The 18,897-nt window shown below is 51.3% G+C and overlaps 1 protein-coding gene and 1 long non-coding RNA gene across 2 annotated transcripts; one reads left to right on the top strand and one right to left on the bottom strand.

Moving 5' to 3' along the window:
• Positions 1-5,236: 5,236 nt before the first annotated feature.
• Positions 5,237-17,516, top strand: Dnmt3l (DNA methyltransferase 3 like). The gene is made up of 12 exons (XM_040732429.1): positions 5,237-5,354; positions 5,800-5,889; positions 6,121-6,165; positions 7,407-7,486; positions 7,564-7,676; positions 8,303-8,474; positions 9,592-9,679; positions 10,638-10,732; positions 12,608-12,683; positions 12,962-13,101; positions 14,836-14,921; positions 17,067-17,516. The coding sequence occupies exons 1-12, from the start codon at positions 5,237-5,239 to the stop codon at positions 17,233-17,235; spliced, it is 1,272 nt and encodes a 423-aa protein (XP_040588363.1). The 3' UTR covers positions 17,236-17,516.
• LOC121134314 lies at positions 8,452-10,195 on the bottom strand. Its single transcript, XR_005871390.1, has 3 exons — positions 10,088-10,195; positions 9,560-9,778; positions 8,452-8,965 (listed from the first exon to the last, which is right to left on the bottom strand). It is a non-coding gene; the product is annotated as an uncharacterized LOC121134314 (long non-coding RNA).
• Positions 17,517-18,897: the final 1,381 nt, after the last annotated feature.

The following is an 18,897-nucleotide window of genomic DNA, read 5'->3' as shown; positions in this document are numbered from 1 at the left end:
GCTCAGGCTGTGCAGGTGACTGATTCAGTGAGTAGTGTCATCCTCATAAGGGTGGCCACCAGGGAGATCTGGGCAGGAAACCATGTGTGGCTAGTCCCGGCCTTGGTCTCTCTTGGGTTCTCCTGTCTCCTAACTCAGGGCCCCTCTGAGAGTTCCTTGTGTGCTGAGATTGCTGTGTAGCAAGTGTGTGTGTGTATGTGTGTGTGTGTGTGTGTGTAGAACCAAGCAGGAAGGGAGAAGATGCAGTGTCAATGCTGAACATGGGTGAGGCAGTCAGCATGAGATCCAGGTACTGGGAAGAGAGAACTTTATTGTGAAAGTCCGGTCACCTCAGAGCCAGGGTGTATGTGTACAGTCAGATAGGCAGAGATGGAGAATGCCGCCCTAAAAGCTGTGTGTGGGGGTTGGGGCCCTCTCACTGTCTGTCACAAGGCTCCAAGCCATGACCATAGCGCCTTTGCTATGGTACTGAGGTACTGAGAAGGAAGCCTTGGGTGATGCCAAGATGGGCTTGTGTCCCCTGAGAGGCACCACCTGTCCCTCAGCCCCGAAGGCGGCTGCTCACTGGCCTCTCCTGCTGTCTCCTGTAGGTATGTACTTACTACAGAAACATCAACCCCCAATCCCCTGTCAACCGAGCACCAGAGCCTCCTCACTGACATGGTGGAGTGGACACAGGCCCCAGGCCCTTGCACCCTGCTCATACCTTTCCAGGGTCTCAAGAGCACCTAGGGCACTGCTGGAATGTCTCAGCCCACCAGCTGCAGAATACCCACATGAAGCACCCAGGATACCAGAGGCAGTCCTTGCACCTTTGGGCGATCAGATGCTGATCCTGCAGTGGCCCAGGTGGCCCCTTGTTTTGCAGGGTTACTATCCTCTTAATGTCACGCCTGCAGCCTGGGGGTTTCTCCCCAGCCAGGGACTTCTCCCTCTGTGGGGGCTTCTCAGATGGGGATTCCTCTGCCAAGGGCAATGGGCAAAGAAGAACTAAAAACCGCATCATAGACCAAAGTCTGCACTTTTTCATAAAAAAGCCTGAAGCTGTCCCAGAACACCCACCGTTGTCTGAGCACTGACTGTTGAAGGCAAGCGTCCCCCAGCCTCTGGCGGGAGATCAACAGAAAAGACTCCTGTAGAATTTTGGACTTTCCGTTGTCACATGTGGGGGTTTCCGTGACAGTCCACACCTGCAGGTGGTCTGGAGCAACTAAACTTAAAAGAGGGGGTCTGGGTGACCCACATCCATGCAGGGGCCTGGTGCTTGACTAGGGCTTCAGAGGCCAAGCATGTGGGCTACATCCATGATCCTCAATGTCCTTACCCCCGAGGGGTTGACTAGAGCATGGGAGCTAGCCCAGGGCAGTTACTCCATCCCAAAGAGGTACAGAGAACCAAGGAGAAGGTGGCCTGGGTCAGGGCTGGAAGGGGCTCTGCCAGTTACAAGCAAAGGGATGGAAAGTACCGAATGGTCCTTAGCAGGGGTGGGTTGGATCCAGGTGCTGGGGATGCAGCTTGGGGTGGAGACCTGCTGGGGGGCTGTTACGGGCCTGCCAGGTCTGCCCACCCAGTGCTCTTTGGATCCTAATAACGCCCATGTGTTAATCTTAGGTTAAAATTGGTAATGTAATGGAAAATATTCCCAATACCAACAAAAATATCAAATAGCCAGAAAAAGATAAAAGAACTCTGTACTTCTCACAACTGGGGAATTTCTTGTTCTGTGTTTTTAAATTTTATTTATTTTTTTTATTTTTTTCTGGTTTTTTGTTTTTGTTTTTGTTTTTTTTTTTTGGTTTTTTTCAAGACAGGGTTTCTCTGTATTGTTTTGGAGGCTGTCCTGGAACTCACTCGGTAGACCAGGCTGTTTTTGGTTGTTTTTAAGACACGGTTTCTCTGTTTAGCTTTGGAGCCTATCCTGGAACTTGCTCTGTAGGCTAGGCTGGCCTTGAACTCACAGAGATCTGCCTGCCTCTGCCTCTGAGTGCTGGGATTAAAGGTGTGCATCACCGCCACCTAGCTTTCTTGTTCGCTTGTTGTTGCTATTATTTGATTATTCTTTTTTGGGGGAGGGGTGTTCTCATGTAGCCTAGGTTGACCTGGAAATCACTATGTAGCCAAGGATGACTTTGAACTTCTGATCCTCCTGCCTCTACCAAGTGCTAGGATGACAGTTATAGGCCACCACACCTGGCTTATGCAATGTTGCCTGTCTGCTGGACCAGGACATATCCAGCTGAGCTGTATCCGCAGCCCTGTTGTTTCCCGCTGTGTAGTCCAGGCTGGCCTTGACTCCTGGACCCCAGCTCACATTTTCACAAAAGAGGAAAGAAATGGAAAGGTATGCCACTGTCTGGATTTTAACAAGTTTAGCTTTTTTGTTTTTTTCCTCTTTTGGGGGAGGGGGGTCTTGAGACAGGGGTTCTCTGTGGCTTTGGAGGCTGTCCTGGAACTAGCTCTTGTAGACCAGGCTGGTCTCCAACTCTGAGAGATCCTCCTGCCTCTGCTGGGATTAAAGGCGTGAATCTCTACCACCCAGCTAAACTCAGCTATTTCTTTCTTTCTTTCTTTCTTTCTTTTTTTTTTTTTTTTTTTTTGTTTTGGTTTTTCGAGACAGGGTTTCTCTGTATTGTTTTGGAGGCTGTCCTGGAACTCACTCAGTAGACCAGGCTGGCCTCGAACTCACAGAGATCCGCCTGCCTCTGCCTCCCAAGTGCTGGGATTAAAGGCGTGCGCCACCAACGAGAGTTGCAGTCAAATTAACATTGAACTCTGGCCCTCAGCAAGAGCAGTGAGTGTTTTTACACCCAAGTCATTTCTCCAGCCTTCACACAGAATTAAAATCTCATGTGTGTGCGTGCGTGCGTGTGTGCGTGTGTATGTTTGAGGTTAGAGGACAACATGTGCGAGTTGGTTCCATGAACTCAGAACTCAGGTCATTAGGCTCAGTGGCAAGCCAAGCACCTTTCCCCACCACGCTGTCATGCTGGACCCTTTGTTTGTTGGTTTCTTTTTCTTTTTCAGAACTTGACTTCTAGGTACACCATGCCAGGCAAGTGCACCCATGTGTGCATTGTATACACACAAATAAATACAGTCACTTAAAAAAGAGCAACAGGTCTGTCTTAACACACGATGTTTCTACATAAAATATCACAAAACATTAAATGTATCAATGACACTAGGTGTGATGTCTTTAATCCTATAATCCCTACCACCCAGGAGTTAGAGGCAGGAAGCTTGCCATGAGTTTGAGGTCAGCCTAGGCTTACCCAATAAACTAAGGACAGCAGGGGCTACAAGCAAGGCTGGGTGTGGTAGTGCATACCTTTAATTCCAGCACTTGGGACACAGAGGCAGGCAGATCTCTGTGAATTCCAGGCCGGCCTGGTCTATACAATGAGACCAGTATCAAAAAATAAAGACATTATTAAGATGAATAAAATATTTCTAACATTTACATGAGAATGTCTTAGTATCTTTAACAAAAAGAGCCTCCAGATCAGTAAGAAAAAGACAATGGTGAGGGCTTGCCAACCTCTTTGCAAGGTCTTTTAGAAAATACCCAAATGCCAGCAGAGTCATAGGCAGGCAGATCTCTGAGTACGAGGCCAGCCTGTTGTCACAAAAACAAAACAAAACAACCAAACAAACAAAAAAAACCCCAAATGTTAAAAATAATGAAACTGAAGTCTGGCGCCACAGCTCAGCTGGTGGAGCCTCACTGATTATACACAGCACAAAGCCCTGGCTCAATTCCCAGCGCCACACCCCTTCCAAAACAGATAAAAAGAGAAGATCAGGAAGGACGAGGGCAGAGAGACTTAACCAGTTTATTCCATCGCCTGCAGCTTCGGGCTGGTGGCCATGCTGGCTCCTCTACTGGAGAGATCTGTAGAAATGTGTAGCTTGTGCCAAATATCAAAACAGATGTTTCCCAGTCGCATACACGGTGTCCATCACTGTGCAGTGCACTTAGGCAGGTGTCGGGGACAGGAGGGGTCATTTAGCAAGCTGGGCAAATGTGATGTCTCAGGACCCCCACTCCTTAGCACTGAAATGCAGACAGGGGACCTGGCTGTCTCCCATAACCTGCCCAGGTTCTCATCAGTTCCTCACAACACAGTGAGGCACTGGCCTGGATCTCTGGACTGAGGTGAGCATTCAAGTGTCTCACTGTATAGTGACCTCCATACTGAACCTTTTTTTGGGGGGGGTTCAAGACAGGGTTTCTCTGTGACTTTGGAGGCTGTCCTGGAACTAGTTCTTGTAGACCAAGCTGGTCTCGAACTCATACTGAACCTTGTGTAAGTCACTGGCCTTGTCCATCGAAGCCTAGAGTCGGGAACCATGTTCCCAGGGTCTCCCCACAACTTTTGCCCTCCATTATAACCAGTGGAGTAGACTGTGGTACCCTGGATGAACGAATTCACCCTGTAGGCCAGGTAGGAGGAATAATTCATTAAGCACCCTGAAAGAGCTTGGCAGAGCTTCCCTCCACATTACCCACAGGGGCAGTCACAGCATCACCCTCGTGGTCCTGTAAGTCCTACTGGGACCCAGACCTTGTCTCAACCCAAGGCTCTCTTCTTCCCCTCCCCCACTCACCAACCCTTTGTCATCTTTACTCCCACCGTATCTCCTTGGCCCCACCCATCCCCCCTCTACACAATCAGGAACCCTATCTCTCTCCCGGCTCCCTAACAGCATTGAGTGTGTGAGGCTGAATGCCTCCCTTCCCCCACCCCACCTTATTTCAGTCCTGAGCTGCCCTCCTACAGTACTCCATAACCCCTCCTCTGAAGACTCTCTCCCTCCCCCACCCTTACCCTGAACCCCTCTCCCACTCACAAGTTTCCCTAAGCCCCTTCAGCCCCGCCCCATCCACCCCACCCCCACTCCTTCCCTGAATCCCCCCCACGTGCTAGGCTCCTTAAGCCCCGCCCCTAAGTGCCTGCCCCCACACCCTCAACCCCACCATCCCAGGCCCTTAATAGGCTCTATACAGCACTTCGCTCTCATCCCTACTTGCCTGAAGGTCCCTTAAACCTTTCTTCTCTCTTCCTCCCCATAATTCCCCTCTAGGCCCCGAGAGAATCCAGCCCGGCCCTTTACACCCGCCCCCCCATCATCTCTCATCATATTGCAGGGTTCTGACGACCCTGCTGACACACCTCCTGAAGTCTCCAGCCACCCGCCATTCCTTGGACACGGATCCTTCTCGCGGACAACCTCCATGGGTTCCCGGAAGAATTCTTCTTGCTCCAAGGCCCTTGGAACTTGGGACCTGGAGACACTGGACAGCTCTAGCCCGGACAATGCCAGCCACCTGGAAGAGCAATGGCGGAAATTCTGTGAGATCCTCAGACCTCTTTCTTCCTTTCCCTCTCCTTCCCTCCTCTTCCCTTCCCTCCTCTTACTTCACAGGGTCCTTAGCAGAGGGTCTGCACTGTCACCAGAAGATGGGAACATGGGTCCTAGAGGGGTTTACCGGGTATAGAGGGAGGCATGGCCACATGGACACTGGGAAGCAGCCCACTTGCAAATACATGGTGGCTGGGACTGGATAGGTGATGGGTATCCCATAGGGCCCACTCTCTCTTACCAAGCACTTTGAAGCTGATGTCGCAGTTTTTCTCGTTCCTAATTCCCAGATGGGTGGGTCGATGTCACCGTGGCTTGGTTGGGCAGTCTAGTGGATCCATTGGTCCGTGTTGACTACGGGTAGCTGACTGTTCTTCTGCATCTATCTTGAGTCCCTCTGAGGGCGCTCTGTGATGGAGCCTTCTCTATCTGCAGCCCCCGTCCTCAATGAAGAGTGCAGCGTGGATATCGTACTGGAAGACTCTCGGGAGCTGCTGTCCTTAACTTCACCCCCGCCAGGCAGAGGTAAGGCCCCACCCAAGCAATGAACTTATCTCTTGGACTAGGACATCAGAGTCAGGCAATGCATGGAATGTTCCTGTATCATTCAGGATTCCCCCGCCCCAGACAAGGGCAGGCATTCAGTGGGTGTTGGGGGGTAGGATTCCTGTGTCCCAGGCCCCTCAGAAGACAAGTGAACCATGAATGTTCCAACGAGGAGCCAGGAAAGGAAAGGAGCCACTTTTTCTCTTCCAGAGATCATCAGGTATGAAGTCGGTGTGAACGGACGGAACATTGAAGGTGAGTTTGCTTGTTTGCCTGTGACCCAGCGAAACAGTGTCGGTCCCCACCAGAAAGCTTGCTTCAGTCTCTCAGCCATCCCAGAAAGTGGGACAATCCTGGTGCCCATGGGATGTCTGTCCTCTCCTCTTCCCCCTAACCCCAGCACCAGATTTATTTAAGACACGTGATTGAAATGTTTTGTGTCTGGGCATGGTGGTGTGCCCCATTAATCCCAGCACTCAGGAGGCAGAGGCAGGAAGATCTCTGAGGTTGAGGTCAACCGGGTCTACAGAACGAGTTCTGGGACAGCAAGGGCTTCAGAAACAAAACTTGTCTTGAACCCTACCCCACCCACAAAGAAAATGTGTGTTTACATCATCCACTACTTAATTCGGTAGAGTGTCTACTCGTTTTGCTGGAAGTTCTAGGTTCTAACACCAGCTCCTTGTAAACTGGGTGTGGTGACATACCCTGTAACCCAACATTCAGGAGTGGAAGATCTACAAGTTCAAGGTCATCATCAGTGAAGTTGAAGCCAGCTTGAGATCTATGTGACCCTGTCAGAAAGAGAAAGGAGGAGAAAGGAGCTAGAGAGATGGCTCAGCCCTTAAGAGCACTTAATGCTCTTCCAGAGGTCTTGAGTTCAGTTCCCAGCTCCCACGTGGTGGCTCACAACCATCTGTAGTGGGATCCGATGACCTCTCTGGTATAAAGGGGTATGTGCAGAAACAGTGCTCTTACATAAGTAAATCTTTTTTTTTAATGTGTATTCAATAAAAAAAAAAACCCAAAAGAACAAACAAACAAGCCTGGCGTTGGTGGTGCATGCCTTTAATCCCAGCACTCAGGAGGCAGAGGCAGGCGGATCTCTGTGAGTTCGAGGACAGCCTGGTCTACAGAGCTAGTTCCAGGATCGCCTCCAAAGCCACAGAGAAACCCTATCTCAAAAACAAACAAACAGAAACAAAACAAATGTGTATCCATTCATAGGGACTCCAAGCTCTTCGGCCAATGATCTATTTCTCTGGATTGGCCAATATGGGAGTCCCTGGGCTTCCATAGGCATTTTAGGATCAACACGTCAGATCTGCAGAAAGTCATCTGGGGTTTGGAGCCGTCTGCCCTTCATTTGGGACATCTTGTTTTCCCACCAAATCTTCCCATCTGTGACCCCTAACATGCCTCTTGGGTCTTCACTGGTCTCTCTCGGGGTCCTTGGACTGTTTTTGTTGACTCTTTTCCCTCTCTGCTCTCTCCAGACATCTGCCTAGGTTGTGGAAGTCTCCAGGTGTACACGCAGCACCCCTTATTTGAGGGGGGGATGTGTGCCTCGTGTAAGGTAAGCAGGGAGGCCGTGGGACTTACTTGGCACTGGACGGGGAGAGCATGCCCTCACAGTCGTTGCTCCCTGCTCAGGACACGTTCCTGGAGACCCTCTTCCTTTACGACGAGGATGGACACCAGAGCTATTGCACCATCTGCTGCTCTGGGGGCACCCTGTTCATCTGTGAGAGCCCTGACTGTACCAGGTGAGGCAGAGCCCAACTTGCCATTGCTCCTCTCAAAAGAGCCACCCCCAGCATGAGAAACGGGTGCTGAGGGCGTGTAGCTGTGATGCCACCACATGGCCATTCCCTCTGTCCTTATGAAATAGAAGGGTGGGTGCTGGCACTCTGTATCAGGGGCTGCTGGCCATGAGTTTGGACCAGGATTGTTCAGGCACAGGTGGTCCATCACCGTAAATTGTTAAATCAGCATCCTGAGCTTCTGAGCTCCATCCATGCCGATCCCTGCCCCGTCCTTCCGTCCCTGACATCAAGGGTCCCCTTCCCAGCCAGCTGCTCCTGTACATGGTTTTTCTCAGAACCCTTAAAATGTGTACAGGCTTCAGGGTTGAGGGGAAGGCTTAGGGGAGTGAGGTCCGCCATTTTGGGTATACCCACCTCACATCCCCTTCCCAGCCTACGGCCAGGCTCACCCCCCCACCCCCCCACCCCCCACCCCCCATCCCCCCCCTCCCCGAGCACTGAGAGTCAAGCCTCTGGTGAGCCCAGAGAGAAACAGAGGGTTCCCTCCTGAACATAGGGCCGGCTTGCCTTGCGGTCACCCCATGGCAGTATGATTTGGGTCACCGTGGTTTTCGGTTTGACTCTAGATGCTACTGTTTCGAGTGTGTGGATATCCTGGTGGGCCCCGGGACCTCAGAACGAATCAACAGCATGGCCTGCTGGGTTTGCTTCCTGTGCCTGCCTTTCAGTCGTAGCGGGCTCCTGCAGAGGCGAAGGCAGTGGCGTCACCAGCTGAAGGCCTTCTATGATCTAGAGGGGGTAAGGACAACCAGGGCTGGATCTGCCGCGGCAGGTTGTTGGCTGTCAGGGGTACACATACCCCATCACAGGATAAGGCTCTTGCCACAATGCAAGTGTCACTGGTGTTTCGTTGTGAGGGTCTCAGGCAACCCAGGCTGGCCTCAAACGCACTATGTAGCTGAGGATGGCCTTGAACTCAGTGACCCTCTGCCCCTGAGTACTGGGATTTTAGGCACTGCGTTTATAAGGACCGAACCCAGGGCCGCAGGCTCCACAAGCGCTCTACCGCCGGGTTGCATCCTTGGGCATGATTTTGTTTCTTCTTAGCCTAGGAATGATTGCTGGTCACGGGTAGGACAGGAATGCTTAGCCAACATGGTCCCCCATATGCGGCCATGGCTGCCATCTCAAGGGTGAAGCCCAGAGGGGTCAAACCAGTCACAGGTGCAGAAGACTGGACTGCGTGTCTCCTTTCCTCCAAACATGTGTCCAGATCGTAAACTGGAGACCTGAAAACACAACCTGCTTTAGGAGTGGTGTCTTTGTGGTGTCACTTAGCCAAGGTGGAGATAAGAGCAGTTTGGAGGGAGGTGGCCTCAGCACGAAGTGGGGGTGTCCTCAGAAGGAGTTTTGGGGGGTTGGGACACGGAGGAAAAACCCAGTGAGGAATGCAAAGGCAGCACATAGCCAGTAGGAGCCACAGTGTGCTGAGCCCCACAGCTGCAAGAGGCCACCAGCCTTGGTGTCACCTGGGTTACTGGGCTATGGGAACGGTTTTGCTCCCCTGGAGTCTTGGAGCCTGAGATATACAGAGCTATCCTCTGCTAGGATCAGTGTCCTCTAGCTTCAGAGAAACCCTACCCTGATTCCCATTAGATATGTGATGTTCAGACAAGAGACCTAGACCTGGGGAGTGGGTGGAGCTGGCCTCCGGGGAGGGATGGACAGCGCTAGTCACTACAGGGCCAGTGTGGCCTTGGCAGGCATGTCCCAGGTGGCTCTCAGCTGAGTCCGGTCCATCCAGGGAATGATGGCTGCAGGAGCCACTTAGCTATAACTCAACCAGCTCTCCGTGAGCAGCCAGCCAGCACAAATCCTCTCACCTTTTTCCTTTTTTCCTCTATTTCCTTTCCAGGCAAGCCCTCTAGAGATGTACAAGACAGTATCTGCGTGGAAGAGACAGCCAGTGCGGGTGCTGAGCCTTTTTGGGAATATTAATAAAGGTGAGTGTAGTCACATCAAATGACTCTCCAGAAGAGGGGACAGGAGGAGCTCACGGTGGTCTGGTGTCCTCTGCCTGGCTGTTAGGTTACCCCAGACACCTGAGTCAGGGAGGAGAAATTGAGACTAGAACACCAGTCCAGCTTCTTCAGACTGCTTGAGCTGAGAGAACTGAGTATCCCAGGAAAGGGTGTGACAAGCAGAGACCCCCAACTGTGTGCCCAGGAAGGAGGGAAGACTCAGAGAGCTGGAACCCGGGCAAGGACCCAAGAGGAGGAGGCAGGGATGGGGGAGGGGCAAGCCTGCAAGGGTAGATGGGAAGTACTGCTGGTGAGGAGGCTGGGTTCTGGAGGCTGGTGAGGAGGCCACTCACGCATATGAACCCTCTTTCTATGCTTGGGTCTCCCAACCTGGCTATGTGTTCTCCTGGAGTCCTCTCCCTTGGACTGCTCTGATTCCCATGTGCTCAGCACGCACAGAGCCCTGAAGGTGCTCTACTCTCTGGCTAAGTCACATCCCATTCAGGATGCCACCAGGAGAGTATCCAGTGACCCCACAGTGTGTCACAAGGGCCCCTTGTGACAGTGTATATCACTATACCTTAAGGACACCCAGCAAGGGCTCGACTTGCCCAAGCTCTCATTCTCAGGGTCTGAAGGAAGTCCACCTGCTCCATGTTTCACCATTCTAGATCAAAGATGACACCAATATGGATGCCTCCGGCCCCCCCCCGTTGCCTAAGCCAGCAAGTGAGAGCATGGTTCAGAAACAGAGAGTTTTGCAGTAAATTTCATGACTTTTATAAGTAAACACTCAGGAAGCTTGTCCTTGGGCTCTGACACTGGAAGAGATCAAGCTGCTGGCCCACGACAGCAAAGTTTGCACTGTCATGCCATTCCCACTCTTCGGGGACAGAACCCACAGTCTGCTCTCTGTCCATCTTGTCTGTCCTCCTTCCAGAGCTAAAGAGTTTGGGCTTTTTGGAAAGTGGCTCTCATTCTGAGGACGGGAGACTGAAGTTCTTGGAAGACGTCACGAATGTTGTGAGGAGAGATGTAAGTTGGGGGGGGCTGCCAAGGCCAGGCATGCCAGTGTTGACACTGCAGAGCCTGGGGGAAGGGAGAGGACAGGGAGGAAGATGGGAGGAAGGGAGCCCTGCCTGGAGGGGCAGGAAGGAGCATGCTGGGTGTAAGACACTGCTGGAAGTCTTCAGACCAGCATGGAGTCCTGGGTCTGGCAGGAGCCCCACCCCCACCCCTAGTGTAGTCAGCTCTGTTGTGCCTCACAGAGGGGGACCGGCAGAAGTGGAATGCTTTTCTGACTTCTGCATGGCTGGCCCTCAGCCCCGATGGGGCAAGCAGCTAGACACCTTGCAATCCACGTGGCTGGTTTCTGCTGCATATGATGGGGGATATGCATGGGTGCAGGGGCTCAACACCACCCTACTACCATCTCATTGTTGCAAGTCTTGAGCTGAGTAGCCAACAATTGATCGTATGAAAACGTCTTCCAAACACAAATCTGATGCTGTCTGGTCCCTGGGGTGGGAACCCTCTTCCGTGCCTCCTGGGGACCTGGCTAGGGAGATAGGCAGGGAGCAAGTTACTTTTAGGCCTACTTATATAGACAGTTGGGGGTGATCGTCTTTAACCCAGAACCCTGTAGGATTCCAGGTAGAGAAGTTGGGAACATAGGGAGCATAAGAGCCAAGAAGTTAGGGCCTAATTTAGGAGTCATGCCACTACTGAGAGAAATGGGAAGGTCAAAGAAAGTGGTAACCTATTCTAGATTGGGGAAAGCATGCTTGGACATCTTAGAACTAACTTTCTAAGATTTATTTATTATGCATGTAGTGTTCTGTCTGCATGTATGCCTGCACACCCAAAGAGGGTACCAGATCTCAGAGATGGTTATGAGTCTCCACGTGGATGCTGGGAATTGAACTCAGGACCTTTGGAGGAGCAGTCAGTGTTCTTAACCTCTGAACCATCTCTCCAGCCACTAAATTTTTTGTTGCATCAGGTTGGTTTTGGTTTTCGAGACAGGGTTTCTCTGTGTAGCCGTGGCTGTCCTGGAACTTGCTCTGCAGTACAGGCTGGCCTCCCAACTCAGAGAGACCCACCTGCCCCTGACTCCCGAGTGCTGAGACTAAAGGTCCCAGCACTGCCTGGCTCAGCCCTGGACACTCTTTTAAGAAACAGTTCCTCCTGGCAATGGTGGTGCACCCCTTTAATACTAGCCCTCGAGAGGCTCAGGCAAAGAAGATCTCAAAGTTCAAGGCTAGCCTGGTCTAAAGAGTGAGTTCCAGGACAGCCAGGGCTACACAGAGACCATGTCTCTCGAAAAACAAACAAACAAACAAAAATATCCAGGGCTAGAGAGGCCATTGGCAGAGAGGGACCTTGGACCACTTGTGCAAATGGAGGGCTCCTTGTTTGTCTGCACTTGGCAGGATTGGGGCTGGCTGTTTTCATTCTCTTCCTAACTGGCCAGCAAGTGCCCCTCCCCCCACCTCCCATCTCCACCCCCAGTACTAAGTGGGAACTGTTTATGGCCGTCAGACCACGTACACCCTGCTGTCTGCTCCCAGCTGGTGGCTAGCAGCACAATCTCAAATTTCTCAGAAGGATATGGAATCCCTCAGACTGAATGAGCATGTGTTCTCCCTCCAGGACTAGTACCCCTTTTAAAAGCAAAGAATCTCAGATATGGAATGTCCTCAGGCTACCACTGTTTGAGCTTCTCCTGAGAGCCATTGGTGTCTGGGTATCTCTCCCAAGGCTTAGCTAGGAGGTCTGTTCGGGTCACTCACAAGGTACATCATTGGGGAGATGAGAGGGACACAGAGGCACTAATGCTGGCCACCAGTGGGGGAGCGCTCAGCTTTCAGCCACCACTGTCGCATAAATAAGGATGTGTGTGTTCCCTAGGTGGAGAAATGGGGTCCCTTTGACCTTGTGTACGGCTCAACACAGCCCCTAGGTTACTCTTGTGACCGCTGCCCTGGTAAGTTCCACGAAACGGGCTGTTTTCAGCTCCAGTCACCTGAGAATCTTGTCTTCAATCCTGTCACTTCTACCTTCTCCTCTCTTCTGTCACCGCATCCCTTCATGCCACCTCAGCCTTCAGACAGGCAGAACTCACAGGCTCTGCTGTAACTAACGGGTGAATTTGCACATGCTCAGTGTGCTGTCGGGTGCTCTAGACTAAAGGGACATTCACATTCCCATCTTCACATTGGGAGAGCAGAGGTGTCGTCCTGACCCTCCCCTGGTTCACCACAGGCTGGTACATGTTCCAATTCCACCGGATGCTGCAGTACGCTCGACCTCACCCAGGGAGTCAGCAGCCTTTCTTCTGGATATTTGTGGACAATCTGCTGCTCTCTGAGGATGACCAAGCCACGGCAGCCCGCTTCTTTCAGGTGGGTGTATCCGGGGTAGGAGCTTAGCCTGTACCCAGCTCTGGGACCCTCACTTCTAAGGCCTCTGCTGCCCTGGCGTGTGCAGGGCCACAAGGACATTGGGCACCTGAGACACAGACTGCAGATTTTCAGGACACTGGCCCCCATAGGGTCAGCCTTGAAGGGCAACTCCCCTTCCTCCTACACACCTCTCGCCTTCCCCCTACACACCGCGCCCCTTCCTCCTACACAACACACCCCTTCCTCCTACACACCACGCCCCTTCCCCCTGTACAGCTCCTGCTTATGTAGTCACAGCCAGCCAGATCCACGGCCCCCTCCTATACTCCCCTACAGCCTGCACACATGACCACATCCACTCAAACCAAACACACTAACCACATGACATGCATGCCCACTCCATCTCCATGCACTTACATGTTCGTGTGCACTCGTTCTGAACAGCCTGTCCGTCTCCCCTTTTACCTGCAACATCAGCGCAGACACCGCATGGGGGCCAGTGTGTCACGGATAGATAGCTGGAGAGGTCGAGGAATGACTGACAGTCTAGGACATAGGAGATGAGAGACGGCGAGGAAGGAAGAAGCCTGCTGAGCCCTCACCTCCCAGAAGGAGATAATGGCGACCGTGGCAGCAGCGGGTTGGGGAGCTTGGCCTACTGTGGGAGTAGAAAGGATGGGGACTCATAGACACTAGACAATTGCCCTGAGTACTAAACAGAAAAATCAATCAGGAATGAAAGGCTTTGCTTGTCAAGTGCTGGGATTAAGGGGGTGCACCACCGTGCCCAGCCTCTTGTGTTCTTTTTTAACATTCGTGAGGTGGCCAGTTTATACCCCACCCCGTCCCATCCATTAAGGGCTATAGTATACGGTTAGAGCTGATTGGAATGAACTATCCTTGCATTCCTAGGAAAACCCACTTGGCCATGGTGTGTTACTTTAACACATGGCTGAGACCTGTGGAAAGTGTTATAAGTAGGACTTTTTGATTTGACAAGGGTAAAAGGAGGTTGGTCTGTGGTTTTCTCTTTTGTGGGATTGATCCTTGTCAGGTTTTTGTTTCTATGTTGAATCTGGTTCATAGAAATATTTTATATGGTGAAAGAATTCTATGAAATTGTATCGCTTGGTACTTAAAAAACAAACAAAAAATTGTGAGCTGGGTGCAGTGGCACATGCTTTTACTTTTAGTCCTGGCAGAGGAGGACGTTATCTGTGAAAGAAAGAAAGGAAGAAAGAAAGAAAGAAAGAAAGAAAGGAAGGAAGGAAGGAAGGAAGGAAGGAAGAAAGTCTATGGAAGCCCATCTATGAAGATAATGACTTTTTCCTGTTTTTTGAGACAGCGTTTCTCTGTGTGTCCCTGACTGTCCTGGAATTCACTCTGTAGACCAGGCTGGTCTTGAACTCACAGATCCTCCTGCCCCTGCCTCCCAAGTGCTAGGATTAAAGGCGTGCGCCACCACTAACCAGAGATTTTTGTCTTTTCAGAAGTCATTGTTTTGGAAAGTTATCCTAGAATATAACCTATTTCAGTGGTTTTAAAAATTATTTTTATAGAGCTGATTAAAGTGGTCCCCAGGTTTAGTTCTTCATAGTTATGTAAGGAGAAATAAGTACCCTGTGAGTAGTGCCACAGAGGAGGTGTGGCCAGCCTACATGGTCTGTTGACTATGTGTCCCATGGGGAGGAGATTTTGTGTCCTGCTGACCCACAGCCCCCTCTTCTTCCACAGACGGAGGCTGTGACCCTCCGGGATGTCCGTGGCAGAGTCCTCCAGAATGCTGTGCGCGTGTGGAGCAACATCCCAGGATTGAAGAGGTATCTCTGCAGGGCAGGGACATTACCGACTCAGAGGCAGAGGAAACCATGCTGCTGTAGAGTCAGGCCTATACAGTCCCGTGCTCCCCTTGGCCGTGTCTCAGCAACCACTTGTCCACCACAACTCTGAAGACAGTGGTGCTCAGAGCGTCTCTGTGCCCTGAGGGACTCTCCCTGTGTTTACCCAATGCTTCCTGATGTTGCCTCAGGACTGGAGAAGTGTTTCCTCATCCTCAGGAGAAAGTCTGGATTCCTAGTCATGGGCCTAAGGACACATCCTCAAAACTGTGCAGTCCAGTTACCACCAACCTTCTGAAGTTCCTGCCCTACGCACACTCATGCTTACCCACACACTCATTCATCATTCATATATACTGACGCAACTCCCTAACACATTCACACACCCACACACAGATACCCACTTGCTCACAGACTTGTGTATAGATTGAGCCAGTTTGAACTGTGTCTTCTGAGACTGCAAATTCATGTCCTTACCTGCCCTATACTGAGTTTCTGGACACTTCCCACCCACCTCCATCCCAGCATTCTCCTGGTTCCTAGCTGACATGCCAGTCCGGTACCACCAGGTTCCCTGGTGGCTTTCGGGACTTGGGCTGTGGTGGAGCTGAGGAGTCATTTCTCCAACATTCTTTTTAGACACTTCTAAGTAAGGTATGGTCTCCTACCTGCCGTCTCTTCCCGGCAGATATTGTAGGAGAGGGACAGCTTTCTCTGAACCATCAGAGAAAGGAGCCAGGCTCTACTCCCGTCAGCTGTGGGCCTATCAGGCATGTCACACACAGGCGTAGAAGGAGACTTTTTTCCATCTAGTCTGGATCCTACTGAACCAGTTTCTCTCTGCCCACCGGGTCCCCGAAACTGCTATGAAATGATCCTCTGAGGCTTAATATCAGTGACAATTGTTTGGCCAATAGCTTAGGCTTCTTATTGGTTTGTTCGCTTATAAATTAACCCATTTTTATTCATCTGCGTATCACCACGTGACTGTGGCTTACCTAGGTGATGCCCTCACATCCTGCCTCCCTGTCTTCTTGACCCTGCCTTCCTTCCTCTGCATCCTGTTTTAGATTGCCCGCCTAGCCAGATTCTGCCTGTCCATTGGCCACACCAGCATTATTCATCAACCAATAAGAGAAACACATAGTCACAGCATCCAGAAGGACATCCCTCATCACACAGGCCCTATACTCCCTAACAACAAACGTGCTTTAGAAGCAATCACACATGGTCCAGCCAACTCTCACACATGGTGCTGCATAAACGGTACCTGCCCCGCTCTTTATGAGCCACCCTCCTGTGGGGTCCTGCCAAGTCTGGAGCGTGGAGGGACAGTTTCTCTCCTCCTGGGCTCCAGTCCCAGCTCCTTTCTGGTTTAGGGCCCCCAAAGGAAGTCGAAGGCTTCAGGTGTTCCTGCAGCTAGGATTACTTGGCTCCTGGAGGAAACTGGAGCCTGTTTGCTTCACAGCGAGACGAAACACTCTTGCCCTCTGAAGCAGGGATTATCTGCTCACGAGCAGTTCCTCTAATATCATGACCACCGTCATCCCTGGGGCCAGGGGGCACACAGAGACAGGGTAGGATGTAGGGAACGTGGAGGACAGGCGCTCTGCCGTTCACTGCTTCTGTGTACCCCCAAAGAGATGGAGAGGGGGCCGGGCACGCAGAAAGGGGGTACTAGGTGTCATATCTGCGGGGAGGGGGGTGCTCCCGGATAAACTCACATATTCTAGGAGCCCCTGGTGTGGGCTTACCACTTGTGTCAACTGGGCACGTCATGTCAGGCCTCCTGGGAACAGCGCGTGCGCACGCTTGAAGGGTCTCACTGATCTCTACCTTTGCTCTGTATGAGTCACTGCCTGGGATGGCTCACATCCACTCCTGGCAGCTTCTAGACTCCCTCTTCACCAAAAAGGGGATCTACCGGGCTGGATCAAAGGCCAATGGTCTGAGCTGGGGTGTAGGGTGAAGTGGGACATGCTTTTTTCCGGTTTTTCCAGATACGGTTTCTCTGTGTAACAGCCTGGCTGTGTTGGAACTCATTCTGTAGAACAGGTTGGCCTTGAACTCACAGAAATCCCCCCAGCCCAGTGCAGCATTTCTAACAGGTGACTCTTTCCTTGGTAGCAAACACTCGGCCCTGACGCCAAAGGAGGAGCAGTCCCTGGAAGGCCAAGTTAGAACCAGAGCCAAGATGGCCGCCCAGAAAGTTGACGCCCTGGTGAAGAGCTGCCTTATCCCACTGAGGGAGTATTTCAAGTATTTTTCTGAGAACCCACTTCCTCTTTACAAATGAATCATGACATAATGAGAGAGAAGGTTTTCCTAGAACCCACGGCAGCCTTCCTCCTATGCCCCCTTTCCCTCGGCAGGGTTTTCTTCCATTGCTTGCTGGCCTCTGGGTTTTTCCTGTTTGATTCCGAAGATGTGATGCCCCCATGCAGCTCACTGTGGGGGTGGGAGGTGTCCGTTTGCTTCTGTGGACAAGATCCTGATGGGTCAGCCCACCATGTGTCTCCAAGAGTGTGTGCACCTGTTGTGAAGTTTTTCAAATATATTATAGGCTTGTTACTGGTAGAGTTTTGGTGTGGTGTGTGAACGTGTGACCTTTACTCTGTACCTCACAGTGGTGACATTTCCATAGACAATGCCTGATGTCCTGCCATGGGCAGATGGTGCCTTCATCACCTGCGATTTGTTTTAGTGGCTGAAGTCATTCACCCTCCTTGTTGCCACACAAAACACCCCCAACCATTGCCAAAGCTCACACCTAGTGAGAAGACCAGGTGATTTCTGGGTTCTCCTAACAGTGGGAACCTGCAGAAGTGACTTCCCAACAGTTCTTAGCAGTTGGTGTTCCAATGAAGCTGAATCCTCTGGGAAGTGTGGACCGGCCAGTTTTGAAATGCATAGTGTATCCTGATTAGCCATAACCATTCCCACATATGCCCCGGATGCAGACTCTAGCCACTGAAGAGACTCAAACTGCCTGAGCATCACAGCCGGGGTTCAGGACTCTCTGGGGTCCGTGCTGGCACTGTCAGTGCCCTGTGAAAGGAAACTGAGTCACTGTTGGACCCTCAGGTAGGAGAGGAGCTAGCTGTCTTGGGTCAGTAGATAGGACACCTCAGTTTCTGGAGCAATTCTGGGGCCAGTAAAGTATCTCTGTTCAGTGGGTACAGAAGCTTGCTCCCAAGCCTAACAACATGTTTGATTCTTAGAACCCACTCCTGTGAGTCATCTTCTATGGCATGTGTGTATGTGAGCATACGCTATAAGAATTCCTGCTTAGACCAGGAGTTTACCCACCCAGTTGACCTAATGACGTAGCAGAAGCAAAAAGCATAAATCCATGACAAGTACTGACCACATAATGTGGCAAGAGCTGTGAAGAGTGGCAGCTGCTCCCACCCAAGGTTACAATACCATGGATCCCCATAAATTAACGCAACTTTCTCTTTTTGTCCTTTCTTTTAAAAATGTAAAGCAGCCAGGCAGTTGTGGAGCACGCCTTTGATCCCAGCATTCAGGAGGTAGAGGCAGGTGGATCTCTTGAGTTTGAGGCTAGACTGGTCTACAAGGCGAGTTTCAGGATGGTCAGGGCTACTAAGAAACAAGGAAAAGAAACTTGTCTGTGTGCGGGAGTAATGAGTGCGTGTACCGCGGTGCTGTTCAGGAGGCAGCCCGTGGGAGTCTGTGTCTTCTACCACGCAGCTCCTAGGGACCGAATCCAGGTTGTCAGGGTTAGATAATAAGCATCCTCACCTGCTCAGCCATCTCACTGGGTGTTTCTGGTTTCTTTTTTCTGAGAAAGGGTTTTAAATAACCCAGGCTAGCCTCAAACACTTACGTAGCCCAGGATGAGCTTGAACTGCTGGTTTCTCACCTCCATCTTCTCTCCTTACAAGACAGGGATTTTTTTTGTTTGTGTTTTGTTTTTTCGAGACAGGGTTTCTCT

Source organism: Mesocricetus auratus, unplaced genomic scaffold, assembly GCF_017639785.1.
Source record: "Mesocricetus auratus isolate SY011 unplaced genomic scaffold, BCM_Maur_2.0 Super-Scaffold_100027, whole genome shotgun sequence".
In the NCBI taxonomy this organism is placed as follows: domain Eukaryota; kingdom Metazoa; phylum Chordata; class Mammalia; order Rodentia; family Cricetidae; genus Mesocricetus; species Mesocricetus auratus.
Note: the sequence above shows the minus strand (reverse complement) of the source record. Positions and strands in the feature narration are given on the sequence as shown.

Bases quoted from the DNA above. Each gene is read 5' to 3' on its own strand.
- Dnmt3l (XM_040732429.1), top strand. From the start codon at position 5,237: ATGGGTTCCCGGAAGAATTCTTCTTGCTCCAAGGCCCTTGGAACTTGG. The intron at 8,475-9,591 runs GTAAGGACAACC...TTTCCTTTCCAG, and splicing joins CCTTCTATGATCTAGAGGGG to GCAAGCCCTCTAGAGATGTA. The intron at 14,922-17,066 runs GTATCTCTGCAG...TTTCCTTGGTAG, and splicing joins AACATCCCAGGATTGAAGAG to CAAACACTCGGCCCTGACGC.